General features: G+C 42.1%; 1 protein-coding gene across 2 annotated transcripts in view; it reads right to left on the reverse strand.

Annotated features, from left to right (window-relative positions):
• Positions 1-1,207: 1,207 nt before the first annotated feature.
• usp31 (ubiquitin specific peptidase 31) overlaps positions 1,208-14,094 on the reverse strand; it is a 30,822-nt gene continuing 17,935 nt past the window's right edge. The window contains exons 7-16 of one of the 2 annotated variants that reach the window (XM_072676419.1): positions 13,726-13,900; positions 12,208-12,319; positions 11,996-12,090; positions 11,673-11,750; positions 10,893-11,022; positions 10,362-10,481; positions 8,833-9,058; positions 7,895-8,053; positions 7,425-7,577; positions 1,208-6,927 (exon numbers count right to left, since the gene is read on the reverse strand). In XM_072676419.1, coding sequence (XP_072532520.1) covers positions 5,432-6,927; positions 7,425-7,577; positions 7,895-8,053; positions 8,833-9,058; positions 10,362-10,481; positions 10,893-11,022; positions 11,673-11,750; positions 11,996-12,090; positions 12,208-12,319; positions 13,726-13,900 — 2,744 coding nt within the window. In that variant the 3' untranslated portion in view covers positions 1,208-5,431. Of the gene's footprint in view, positions 6,931-7,424; positions 7,578-7,894; positions 8,054-8,832; positions 9,059-10,361; positions 10,482-10,892; positions 11,023-11,672; positions 11,751-11,995; positions 12,091-12,207; positions 12,320-13,725; positions 13,901-14,094 lie in introns of both variants that reach the window. The other variant, XM_072676418.1, reaches the window with a different exon arrangement.

Consider the following 14,094-nt stretch of genomic DNA (forward strand, 5'->3'; position numbering starts at 1 on the left):
TGGGCAGTGGAACAACTGATCTTTTTAAACTCCGGCCATGATGGTGATCATCTTCACGTCTCACTTCAACCATGAAGAGCAGACCAGACTAAACATCTGAGGTTTAAATAAGACCTTAAATGATGTACAGAAATAGCATGTGATCTCTATCTCTATAAAAAAAAAAAAAAAAACAGTTTGAGCTGCTCAACTAATTTAACTGAGACAAACTGGTCTAAATCAATATTCAAAACTGGGTCTGGGCTCATATGGATTAAAAACAAAGGTTTTAATAGGGTGTCCTAATTATTTCACATGGGCACATATTGGTGTACAGTGTAGAGATGAACATATGGTTTAGAAGGTGTAACGTGAAGTTTGCAATGATGTGCAAATTAGTGGGTGGGTATATATATATATATATATATATATATATATATATATATATATATATATCATCTAAATCAATATTTTAGTTTTAGCAGATCAGCATTTTGTAGGTAAACTGATCATATACTGAATCACAGATGCATGAAACAAAGATATCAACCCAAATGACATATGGAGGATTTTATTTCCCCTGTATATTCAACAAAATATCCATCTATCTATATATATTAATATGAAAATAATAATAAATAATATTAATATAATATTAATAATTTTAATGTTAATAAGCATAACATTATCACCACCCCCCTAATATTGAGCCCCAACAGATGCATGACCTCTTCAAGACCTCCCAAGGTGTCCTGTCATATCTGGCACCAAGACCATCATTGAGCCTTAGGTGCCAATGGCCTTGTCACCAGTTCCCCAACTGTCCTTCCTTAGAGCACCTTTGGTAAGTACTGACCGCTGCATACCAGGAACACCCCCACAAGACCTGCCTGATGTTTTGGAGATGTCCTGCCCCAGTCGTCTAGAACATCACAGTTCGGTTCTCGTCAAAGTATCTCAGATTCTTACTCTTACACTTCTCCCATTTCAAGAACTGCCTAATAGATCCACCCCTTGGCCGACGCCACTGTAGATGAAGATGCCAGTGTTTTTCACCTCACCGGTCAGGGGTGCTAATGTTTCTTTCATTTGATTTGATCCAAAGCCAGCAAGGTGGTCCTACAAAGCCAAAGTGGTCTCTCTGATAAAGTGGCGGGGGAGTGTATTTGCACACCCTGCTGAGTGAAATCAAGATGAAAGGATACCAAGGCGGACAGGCAGAGACCAATCTGAACTCAGACCTCTAATGCAGGTCTATCTTTTAATTACATCTCAACTTCTGTCTTACATTGGTGAACCAATGCTATGAATATAAATGGTTTTCTCAAAGAAATGCATTCTTTAAAAAAAACAAAAAAAATTATGAAAAACAAAGTTTTATGAAAAGTGCATACACATTTAACAAAACATACAAATAAATTAAAGCCATCGACGCAGTCTCATGCAACAGAACATTAACATGGTATGTTTCCATATATTCCAAATATTCGAACGTTTTGGTCAACCGTGAAGTCTGTACAGGAAATATTGTAAAAGAAAACAAGATCAAAACCAGCCGAAAGTTAAAGTTACTCACAGCCTAACGGGCACCAGCTTAATAGTAGTGTTGAGTACACCGGGACGGTGCTGGGGGCTTTTTCCTGTGCTAAAGCAACTCAAGTCCAGTGTGTAAACCAAGAGTACGAACTTCATACAATAAAACCCATAAGACTCGTCATCATTTACCTTAACAATAAATGCATCTGTTCTAACCTAAGGCTTACAACCCTGTTATATTTGCACTTGAGAGAGAGAGAGCGAGAGAGATATAGAGTTCAAATGTCTCTCATCCATACAATCTAAGACTTCTTCAAAAACAAAAGGGCCAGAGCACTTTCTTGAAGTGGAACAACCACCACATACAGCCATGTGAGAAAATCTGGACATCTGATCTTCATTTGAACAACAGTAAGAGATGGAGATCATCGTAAAAGCGTAATGTTGGAATATTGGAGACGTCTTTACTCAGCTCGTGGTCTGCTTTGCTCTCGGGCTGAACTTGCTAGGACGTCCTGACCTGGTCATGTTGGCAGTTGCTTTAAAGGATGTAGTGGACAGTGGAACAGCGGCTGATTTCTAAAACTGTTCTGAACTCCTTCCCTGTGACTCCTCTGCATCTACAGCCTTCTTTCTGAAGGCCTCAGGGAGCTCTCTGGATCTGGCCATGATGGTGATCTTCTTCACCCCTCACTTCAACTTCAATCGAGAGCAGACCAGACTAAACATCTAGGTTTAAATAAGACTCCAGACTCCTCCAGAATCATCCTCTCCAACCAGGTTCTGATCTTCTGCAAGTCTAATTCTACACATTTGAAGGAGTAATAAATGTTGGAGGAATTAAATCCTCTATTGGAATTCAATTTCTATTAATTCAATTTTATAAATGATGATTAAAGACATTTCTTCAGATGTGGGAGTTTAGTTAGATCACCTCCATCTCTCAGTGTTGGTCACATGACCAGATGATTTAAAATAAAATAAATAAATCAATTTTAAAAAGATAAATGTCCTCATTTTTCCACATGACTATATCTGGGTATTCTCGATATGCTGCCATATGTTGGGTACTGGGTATGGCAAACGGCTTGAGGGCTTTTTATACTACGCATAACCTAAACATTCACTGTTGACAGGCGAACATGACTGATGGAAGCTGCGTGAATGTAATGAATTCGAGTGAAGGAATGAAGTCTGCGGCTGATCGCTACTGTGCGCAATATATATATGTAGGTGGAGTCAACATGACTTTAGGTTAGAAATATGAAACAAAATGGAATAAAGGGTGAAAAAATTCCCTTTGAAAGCTTATGAGTGGAAAAAGGACCGGAAAACCGACAAAGTACGATACAGTACAGCTGCTTGTCGAATGTTGCTTTCTGGATCTCTGATAAAGGACATAGGCTAATATCTAATGCTCTTCCATTACAATCTTTTTAAAGGAACAAAGAAAAAAAAAAAAGACAACACAACTGTGCAAAAAAGCAATAAGAGGAAACAATCCATGCGTTCCACTGCGGACGTTGAGAAACACAGAAATATGGGTAACTACACTTTTTTTCTTCTTCTTCTTCTCAGCAACATCTGCTTGCATAGATATGTGCATGCATCAGTGTCGTCATGCAATACTGCTTGCCGTAATTATTCAAAAACGGTAGTTTCAGGGCACAGATAAAAACGGGTCCCCCTTGCAAAAACAAAGCCACAACCACGACTAGACTATTGTGTAATATCAGGGAAGTGCACCAATAGTACCATAGGGTACATCACACTGGCCTCAGGCCTTTGTGGCACATAAATACTTCGATTAGGTATTGTTTACATTACATGTTTAGCGCAAATGCAGGGATGAGAAGAGGTCATCACAAAATTGCCTATCCATCACATTTTGTAGTGTAGAAATTAAACCAGAAGAGCAAAGGAAAGATAAATTTGGGGAACAAAGAATAATTGCAAGAGGAGGATTTAAAATGTGTATATTGGCAACGTCTTAAACATAAAAAAGTAGTATTAGTGCACTCATCTGAACTGTGACAGCATCTACAGCATTTGGGAGGGGTGAATGAGGGTGAATTTGACAGGAACAGAAGTCAGGGTTTCTTTAGAAACCCCCTATGCCTGCACTGCTTGGCCTAAGGCTAGGTGTAGACGGACAGCAGCTCTCCGTGTTCGAGTTATGTAATCAAAGCACCGATTTTAACGTAATCATAGAGCTACAATCAAGTCCATCAGCACAGAAAATGCAGACGTCCCTGAATTAAAATATGAACGCGGCCCAAAGTACCTTGTAAAGACCTGCATGGACGTGATTTTCTTTAAAATTGGTCAATTTGTGGTTTAAAAACACAAATAAGGTCTGATTTGGCTGCCTGAGAGCTTACAACTAAGGGCTGAAATCCATGGCGACAAACCCATTAGTTACGGTCAACATCCTGACAGCATTATCCAAGGCAAGGTCGTCTTTAGAGACCTTTAGGTTTTAGACGATTGCAATTTCGTTTAAAGTAAAACTAGCTCAGCATTTCCTTTAAAACAACAAAAGGAAGAAGCGAACGTTAAAGGTCACTACATTTACGATCAACCGAAGAGCGAGATCTGAACAGCTCGTAGATCTTGCCATAGAAGTCAGTGCTTTTCGGGAGGGGTCCCATCATTTGTTCGATGGCACAGCATTCCAGAAGATGCCTTTAGGATACACTTTGAACGATTAAATGATTAAATTCTTGTTTCTATTGCATACATACAGTATTTATCGTTTAAAAAAAATAAACACACCGTTGCGAAAACGCTGAAGCCTTTTAAAATGGTCTACATCAACTTGTGTAAGACGTGTTCTAGTTCTTGAGTACAGAAGAAAATCATTTGTTCCATCTACAAAGTTCTGAAAACTATTGCACTGGTAATCCACAGATTAACATTGGAGATACAAACGGACACAAACGGGCTCGACCCTGGTTCGACACACGCTAAGCTAAAGCTAATGGATGTTGGCATCAAATTTGGCAGGCATGGAAAGAAAAAAAAAAACAAAAAAAAAAAAACGGTTCAAGTACAACTGTGCATTCTCGTTACAAAAAATTCAAAAATAGAAATTATTACAAAAAAAAAAAAAAAAAAAAAAATCATGCAGACTTTTATATTCTGTCTACAAATGGATAGCTAAGCATACACACACAGCAGCTCATTAGAGTAAACTTAAAAATTAATAAAATAAAAAGATTTAGGATTGTCTAATTTCCATTCAAAGGATCTCTCATTCACAGAACGCTATTGGTCTACTGTTGGCGACGCTGCGTACACTTCTAAGGGCAGTTATGCTACTGGAATTATTATGAACTACTCCATAGTGTAAAGGGAGAACTGATGGGGTACCACAGCAGGTTCTGATAGGTGCCTATGAGAAGAAGTTACACTGCTGACTTCCTGCACGGTGACTAGGTTGTAGGTTGGCATCCTGGCGAGGTTACCGCGTCAAGCTTCTACTCCATTGCCCTTTGAATAGCACCAAGTGTAGAAGTGGAGCAATTTTGTTGGGAGTATTCCAAGGAATATTAAGACCCAGCTGACTGAACAGTAACAGAGTTAAAAACCATACATTACACACAGTCTCTCTCTTGACGCGTGAGCATTACTCCAAACAGAAAACAGAGATATATATATACAAAGTGCTAAAGTTAGACATTCCTATTCAGAGCTGTGAACAGTAGTATATTCGTATACCACACCTTGCCAGAGGCAACGATTTTGGTTCCATGGCAGGCCAGAAAGGCGCTTTAGATCATGTACATATTTTCTTTGAGAAAAGTAAAAGGTATATCCTATATAATTTATATATACTTTATATATATATACTTTCATCTTAGGCACATCAAAAAATAGCTGCATTACAGAAAATAATGAAACTGCTATTCAAATATCATTGAGGCGTCTGTGTTGGGTGTGCAGAGGATTGCATGCTGGAAGAAAGCTTTTTAGAAGAGGGCATCTTTTCGAGAGGCCTTTTCCCGTTAATGGGAGACTTGACACTCGTCTCAGAATTGGAAGACTTAGACTTGCCTACAGGTAAGAGAGAGCGTTTGACAGGGGCGGAGTTTTTGGGCGACTCCTTGTCTTCGCTGGCAGCCTTGCTGGAGTGCGAGGCGGGCGAGACCTGCTGAGAGGCGTTCCCCTCGCCCTCGCCCTCGTCTGCGCCCAGTTTAGTCTGGCTGCTGGACCTTGCTGTCCTCTCGCCAACCTTCTTGGCGAGGATGGAGGTCTTGCCCAGGTCGGCCGAGCGACGCGTCTCCTTCTGTCTCAGGGCGCTCTTGAAGAAAGAGAGGCCTTTATCTTCGGACTTGCTGCTGCGTCGGACGTCCTTGGACGACACACTGGGGGAGCGCAGGCTGGTGACTGACGAGCTGCTGCTGGAGCTCCTCACAGGCCTCCTCTCTATACGGCCTCCCTCGGCACCTCTGGGCTGGGAACTCCGGGGCGTACCGCTAGGCTTGGGCTTGTCCGCAAGGGGGCTAGAATGGGGCGAGCCTGAGCTCCGCTCGGTGGGCTTCTTCTTGCCGGAGGCCGAGCTTTTATCCGCTGCCGTGGAGCTCTTCTTCGCGGTTGGCGACGGGGAGGCCGAAGACTGCGGAGTGGAGGTCAGACGCTGCTTTGCCTTTCCGGCTCCTGAAGACGGCGACGTCTCCTGAGCCTGAGAAGACTCCTTCTTCTTGGACGGGGTTCCCGAAGCGACCCCTTTGGTGCTCTTGATGGGGTCACTCTTTTCTTTCAAATTGGTCACTTTGGCACCCTTGCCTTGAGGGCTGGAAGACGCTTGAGAAGAAGGAGACTTCTGTGCAGAAGAAACACTCAGGCGTTTCTTCGAGGGCTTCTCTTGGTCCCCCTTCGTCTTGGTTGAGCTCTTCTTCGCCCCGGAGCCCTCTGCCTTGGGTGTAGACCCTCCTGAGCTCTTGTGCCTCTGCTCTTTTGAAGGAGTGCCATGCAAGTTCTGGTCCACAGCATTGATCTGATTGTTGTTGTCCAAGGGCTCTCCTTTGGAGCTCTTCCGGTCTGCGGGCGTGGGAACTCTGCAGTAGGCCTCGTCCACAATCCTTTTACTGCTGCCGTCGTCGCTGCCGTTGCCTTCCATCATGGCCAGGGGAGCCTTGTTGCCAGGGTGGCGCTCGTGCCTGCTGTAGCTGCCAAAGCACGACGTGGACACTTTGTCGTCGCAGGCCTCTCCGATCCTCTCCAGGGGCGGCGAGGAGCGGGAGTCTAAAGAGAAGCGGGACGGCGAGTTGGATCTCATCTGGAGTTTGGCAGACAGCGGCCAGGAGGGCTTCGACCCGTTCTCACTGAGGGCCAGCGGACTGGCTATGGAGGATCTGGAAGACAAGCTCTGACGTTGAATGCTCCTCACAAAGGGCCGGGTGGAGAATCCTCCTTAACGAAAAGGACAGAGATTTAAACTAATGCGCTGATACCAGACTGAATGGAAAGAGCAGCAGCATGCATTTTTGGCTTAACTGAACAAGGCGAAAGATCCTGCGTTAGTGCTAAAGAGCTAGAGGAGGGAAAGTAAAGAGAGTCATCAAGAGGCAATTGCAGAATACTCAAGAACACACAAGATCAAGATTGCATTTAGAGTTAGAGGTTAAAAGCCATATATTTTCTTTCACAAACCTCTGACTGTTTTACACTGCTTCCACTACTTTTGAATAAATACATATAATAAAATACTAATTAGTATAAAATACTATGTTTAACTACGGCTTAATCTCAACCGTATCCATTACTCATATCAGCTATAACCAACAGAAATGACCCAGAAGTACTAAAAAAAAGTCAGAGATTGTGCAGAAATTAGAATATCTGTGATCTACAAAACACAGAGCAAGAATCAATCCAGGTGTTAAGAGCCCAAACATGCTCCTCACCGTCGTCCTCGCTGCGATCCCCAGGGAACTCCATTGACTCGGCCAGAGAAGCCAAGGAAGTGCGTCGCGAAGAGGCCCCCGAGGCCAGACTGGGTGGCCTGCTGCCAGAGAGGCGGTTAACCCAGTGCTCGCACAATGAGGAACTAGTGGAACCTGACCAGAACACAGCAATAGGTCACGACAGTCCGAAAACTCAAAAAAGGCAGATTTAGAGAAACCATTTAGCTTGCTCAGATTGAGAAAACAAGAAATTGCTGAGGAGGCAAAAGCCTGGAATTGAGTCTGTCGCTATGGTGTCACTGGCTGGAAAATATTTATGTGTTTGTGCCACAGGCAGGCTAGAGAGAGTCACACTCAGATTAAGTGTTATCCCAGGGCTGGAACACCATGCAAGTCAGCTCAAATCACAGCCATTCAGCTCATCCGCCATCCGTCCAGCTCATGGATGAGAACAGGGCGTGGTGACTCACCCGCCACAGAGCTGTTGGCAGACCATGAGGGAATCATCGTCCTCCTCTGGTAAAACAGAATGTAGGCTGTCTGCTGGCACACGTCCTCATCAGCTACGGGTTGGACTTCGCTGTCATCAAAGCAGTACCACTGTCCGTCAATGGAGTTCTTACAGTATGCTGCGAGAGGAAGAAATGACAGAACACTGATATTACGCTAACTGCCAAATGTAAACTATATGGACACAAGTATTGGGACACCCGCTCATTCATTGCTTCTTCCAAAATCAAGGGTATTAAAAAAAAATAATAATAATAAAAACAAAAAAAAATCAGCTTTTGTTGGAGTAACTGTCTCTACTGTCCAGGGAAGAAGACTTTCTACTAGAACTGCTGTGAGGATTTGATTGCATTCAGTGGCAAGAGCAAGGGAGTGAGATCAGGATGTTGGATGATTACCACCTCTCCTCCTCCTCATCATCATCATCATCATCCCCAACTCATCCAAAAAACGTGTTTGCTGGTGCACCATCCATCATTCCAGAGAACACAGTTCTTCCACTGCTCCACAGCTCCTCAATGCTGGGGGGCTTTATACCCCTCTATAGCCCACACCTGGCATTAGGCAGCATGGTGCCAATAGGTTCATGTTTATCAGTCCTAATCCATTGACAGCTCTTCTCTAAAATAAAAGAGCTGAATGCATTCTTTAGAAAGGGTGTCCACAAACATTTGGCATTGTGAATCTGGCAGCTGTTCCTTATATCTTATATCAGAATTCGTGATGAATGGACTAATAGAAATGCACCAAACATGACTCCACCGAAAGTTAAGAGGATATATTCCTACTCCTGTAAATCTGTAAAGTTTGGAGACACAAGGTTTTTGCATAACAGCAACAATAGATGATGCATTTGCACCACCTGCACAACTGAGTGCAACCTCAATCATGCAGATACCTGTGTAGTGTCCTCCATGCATGTTGCCATGATGATTGCATACAGCATACAGGTCATAAAGATAGTCTTCCGGATTGCGGCCAAGGCCATAAGGTCGTCTCCAGGGGGACCAATGCGAGGGGAGGCTCCAGCTGCTTTGACTCCTCTTCACCATGTGGGGGGCCATATCCATGCCAAGTAGCGGAAACCGCACCATGTTCTGCATCTTCACCCTTCTGTCTCCTTCCTACAGAATGTTAGCACCATGAGAACGCTGGTATTAGCAGTTATAAATAAAAGCAGGTAGAGGACAGTCAGTAAGCATCACACAAAAATGAACTGATCTCTACTGCCGTGTTTGCTTTTTTTAGATGAGCCATGAGTGGGGAGGGGCAAACATATTGCAATAAATTGGGCCACTGTGCTGGGCGACCATCCTAATATACTCATTCTAACAACACCAGAGCAGTCTGGCCATATCACATCTTTATGTACCTACGTCAAATGTGTGCCCTTAGCTAGAGCTACTGCAAATCTTAAACCTTCGTGCTCTTACATCTAACTCAGTTTGGTCCGAACCAAAACTGCAGCAGGGAAAGGTGCCTCGGACTACGGTCTGATCAAACTGACCCATAGCTGGGTTTGTTTACAGTATGAAAACACTTTAGACATTTGGACCAATTACAGGCAGTTGAGGCAGGTCATCATCAACCACTAAACAACAGAAGAGGAAAAACATTAAATGAGCGGTGGGAGCACATGGACAAAAGTATAGGGACACACCTCTCAATCATTGAATTCAGGGGTTTAATTAAGTCCTGTAACCACAGGTGTATAAAATCAAGCCCCTAGCCCTGCAGTCTGCCTTTCTTCCACACATTAGTGAAAGAACGGGAGGTTCTGAAGAGCTCACTGAACTCCAGCGTGGTTCTGTATGTAATAGGAGACACCGCTGCACCAACAACTACAAGTCAGCTGGTGAACTTTAGACCTTCCCTCCTAGATCTTCCTCCATCAGCTGTGAGTGGTGTTATTATTGAACAGTGGAAGAGTTTAGGAGGAACAGCTCACAGAGAGCAGCTCAGTGTCCACCGAGCGTCTGTCAGACCAGGTAAAGTTACAGAGCGGGGTCAGGGCCGAGTGCTGAGCTCAGAGCAGAGTACAGAAAAGCCTCCAACTGACTCAATAACTGCAGCAGAGCTCCAGACCTGCTGCTGCTGGTAGAGCTTAGAGCAAAGGAGGACCAGCTCCATATTAATACAGCCTATGGGTTTAGAATGGGACATCATAAAAGCTCCTGTAGGTTTAGTGTATATCATATAGTGTAATGTCAGTGATGTAATTGCTGCAGGATGATCTCGTTCATTTGGCGAATTGGAGCTAGTCTGGAGTTCTGAGCTTGAAGCTGGTGCTGCTGGTAGTGATGCTGTAATATCAGTAGTAAAGTGGAACCAAATCAATCCGTCCATTCATTTACTTCAAGTATAGGGAGATGCAGCCCACAAACCCTGGTTCAGACCTTGTTGAGTAACATCAGAAAAAGACTGTACCTGTCTGAACCTCTTGAGGTGCAGGATGAGAATATCGGGTAGGGTCCACAGGCTGAGCTTGATGCGGCCTTGCTGCAGCTGCTTGCAGTGGGGACAGCGCCAGGCATCATCTGGGGCCAGCTGGAGCGCCACACAACATAGGAAGCAGGCATAAACAGCTGAATGCACATGCTTACACTGCAACACTTCTCAATCAGCTTCATGGGATGTGATTCGCGGAGCTCAGTTGAACACTCAACCATGCCCTTGTTCCTCTTTAAGAGCGAACAGCTTCAAACCACACTACCAACGGCGACTGCCAGCTCGGCAGCTTACCACAGGACATATTTATACTGCGTGTGGCCCCACTCCAGGGTTAAAGACATGCCTGTAGAAGGTAGCAATTTACAAAATAGCATGGGCAGCAGAAATCTGGTTAGCCCAGCATTTAGAGATCTGTGCTTGAGGGAATTCAGGGAAAGGCTAGATCTGATTTTTTTTGCAGGGATATGGAAGTGGAATGTTGAACGGACAACAAGGCCCAACCCTTACCTGTTCCTCTTTGGTGTAGAGCTGGAAGCACTGAGCGAGGGTACAGGCCTGGGGCTGATGGTGCTGCTCGCGGTGCAGGTACACGCTCTCAGCGTCAGGAATGTACTCTTCCTCAGTGTGGCCAAACAGACTGTGGGGGAAGCCATAAGATAAGAGAATCCTTTATTATGTCCACAGTGGGGAAAATCACAGTGCCACAGCAGCAAAGGGATAGCACAACATTCAGATGCAAACAGTAGATTAATATAATAATAATATGAATAATAAAAGTCAAAAACTCTGAGAAAAACAATATTATTTACAGATTATTTACAGATATTTGCACATGCAACACTGAGGGAACTCCATTCCCTGAACGTGTGTGGAGGTTAAATGTGTGTGTATGTGGTCCAGTATGTATGTATGGGATGCGATACAGCTCCTTCACACACTTGGGGTGAAGCAGCCTGACACTAAATACAACTTTATCATCTTTAACACTCGAAACATACCAACTGTTTCACTGTCAAACATGTTTTATTAGGTTTCTTCGTTTAATGCAGACTTTTAGACGGTGCTATTGAGGAATTTCTACAACTGCAGCTCCATAGAGAGTCTGAGACTTCCACTTATACTTCAAATACCCTTCTCTTTACACCACTGAAGGTCTTTCTTCCATATTTTGCACTTTTAGAATATAATTTATGACTCTATTCCTCCTAGGACTGCCTACATTTCAGAAGCCTACAGTACATCAAAGAGCACCAGGCTCAAAGTGATTGCTATTCAGGCTGCACTCACTAATCCTTGGTCTCTTTGTCCCACTCCACCACAATCTTGACATGAGGAGGGCCCCCTTGCCCGCAGGATTTGTACGCTCTGCAAAAGACAGATTAGTTTATTCAACTAAAATACGGTTCTTTCACAATCCTGCCCAACTGTGTGGAATCTGTACGTTGTAAACAATGGGGAGAAACAAGCAAGTTTATGCATGCTAAATCTGACAGTCTGACAGATGCATGCAGTGTTAAGAGGTCGTTGAGCCCTTTGGTCCCATAAAGAACTCAACAAGGCTCGAAAAAGGCAGGCAATATATTCCTTTAAAAATTTGCTCAAAGACCAACCTTTCCACAGTGGGATGACACAGCGGATGTTCCTCCTGGGGCAACAAGTATGTGATGCCAACTACACCAACCACTCGTAGACTAAAGGGTCCCACCTACAATAAACCAACCAGATTTGAATGTTTTACAACCTGAAGTGTCATTTAAATGTTAAAGGTCAAGCACTGCATGCTGTGTTTCGTATGCTGCAGGCCACAGGCACCAACATTCACCTGGATGTAAACCCCTTGTCTCAGCAGGTGATGCATCTTCTCCAGAATTGCCTTCTGAAGCACGTCCCAGGTCACAGTGCGCTCCATGTACAGCACGAACGGAAGGCCAAACCTTGGACAAAAGAAACAGCTCTGACATTTCAATCACGTTCATAATTATATTTTTTATTTATTATTATTATTTTTATTTTACATATCTTTTTCTCTCATATATATATGAGAAAAAGATATGTAAAATAAAAATAATAATAAATAAAAAATATAAAATAAAAAATCATATATATTATTGTATATTATTTTTTATTACTATTGTTATTATTATTATACTTATTGTTTTTCTCTTTTATATATGTGAATATATATGTGTTTAATTATAATATATTTGTATATATAATCACATATATAAGAGAAAAAGAATAAGTATAATAATAATAATTTAATATATAATAATAATAATTATATATTTATAATAATCATTTATATATATCATATATATTTATTATTATTATATATTCTTTATTGTTATTGTTATTATTATTATTATACTTATTCTTTTTCTCTTTTATATATGTGAATATATATATATATATATATATATATTCACATATATAAAAGAGAAAAAGAATATATATATATATATATATTTATATATATAATTAATATATAAAATTAAACACATTATATATTATATATATACATATATATATGTTTAATTTGTATTTCTTTAATATTATGTTTAATATATAATGTATAATATATGTTTAATTATTTTATTATACTTATTCTGTTTCTCTCTTTGTATATTGATATTTATAAGAATGGGGGAACTGCAAAGTAAGAATTTCATTAAACAGTGTAACTGCTTGTTTCTGCTGTGCACAAGACAAACTCTTGAATCTTGAATCTTGTTCAGAGGGCAAAGACAACTCTGAACACTGGGCCTTATTTACCAACCATTCTTAATTTCTACTGTTCTACTTGCGTGGGATTTGTTCAGTTTTACAAGGACGGCGGGATCAATCATCATAAGAGCAGAGCTGGGAACAATTCTGCGCTTTAAAAAACACACCATGAATTCTTAGAAACATGTTGATGAATGAGGTTCAATGAGTGGTGCAGCTCAGAATGGTCCCTTTAAACTCGCTTAGCATTTTGAGAGGCTACCTCCGTCCTTGGTGGCCGGTGCAGGCTCTATTGTTTACTTCCGTTCCCTGTCCTTGGTTTCTTCATTTAATGCAGACTTTCAGACTGAGCTATTGAGGAACTACAGCTACAGCTCCATAGACAATCAGAGACTTCCACTTATACTTCAAATATCCTTTTTTTCCCCATGTTTTGACTTGTTACATGACTATGTATGATTCTCTGAATGTATTCCTCTAAGGACTGCATTTCAGAAGCACACTAGAAGCCTACAGTACATGAAAGAGCACCAGGCTCATACTGGTGAATGGGGTTCAATGACTGGGGCAGCACAGAACGGTCCCTTGAAAATGGCTTGGTGTTTTAAGTGGCTACCTCCGTCCTTGGTGGCCGGTGCAGGCTCTATTGCAGATCAGCAGGATCATCTTGTCAGCTCCCGTGTTTTTATTGGGCGATGCCGGATTCACAGCTCCTTGCATGAAGGACGGTGTGCGCGCACTCTCGCTACCATACTTCAGATTGTTCTGATTGAGGTTGGCGAGAAGGCTCCCTATAAATGATAAAATGGCTTTGACTGATGCACCAAATGAAGCAAGTCGACATGTTTGAGTAATAAACTTTTCAACATTTCATTACTTTTCAATTTAGCCAGCGGTACTAATCTGCACTTCAATTTAACCCTTTAAAGCCAAAAGTATCATTTTTAATAATTTTTTGAGACCTCTGCAACATCAGTGTAATAAA

This window comes from Salminus brasiliensis, chromosome 3 (genome assembly GCF_030463535.1).
Source record: "Salminus brasiliensis chromosome 3, fSalBra1.hap2, whole genome shotgun sequence".
NCBI lineage: Eukaryota > Metazoa > Chordata > Actinopteri > Characiformes > Bryconidae > Salminus > Salminus brasiliensis.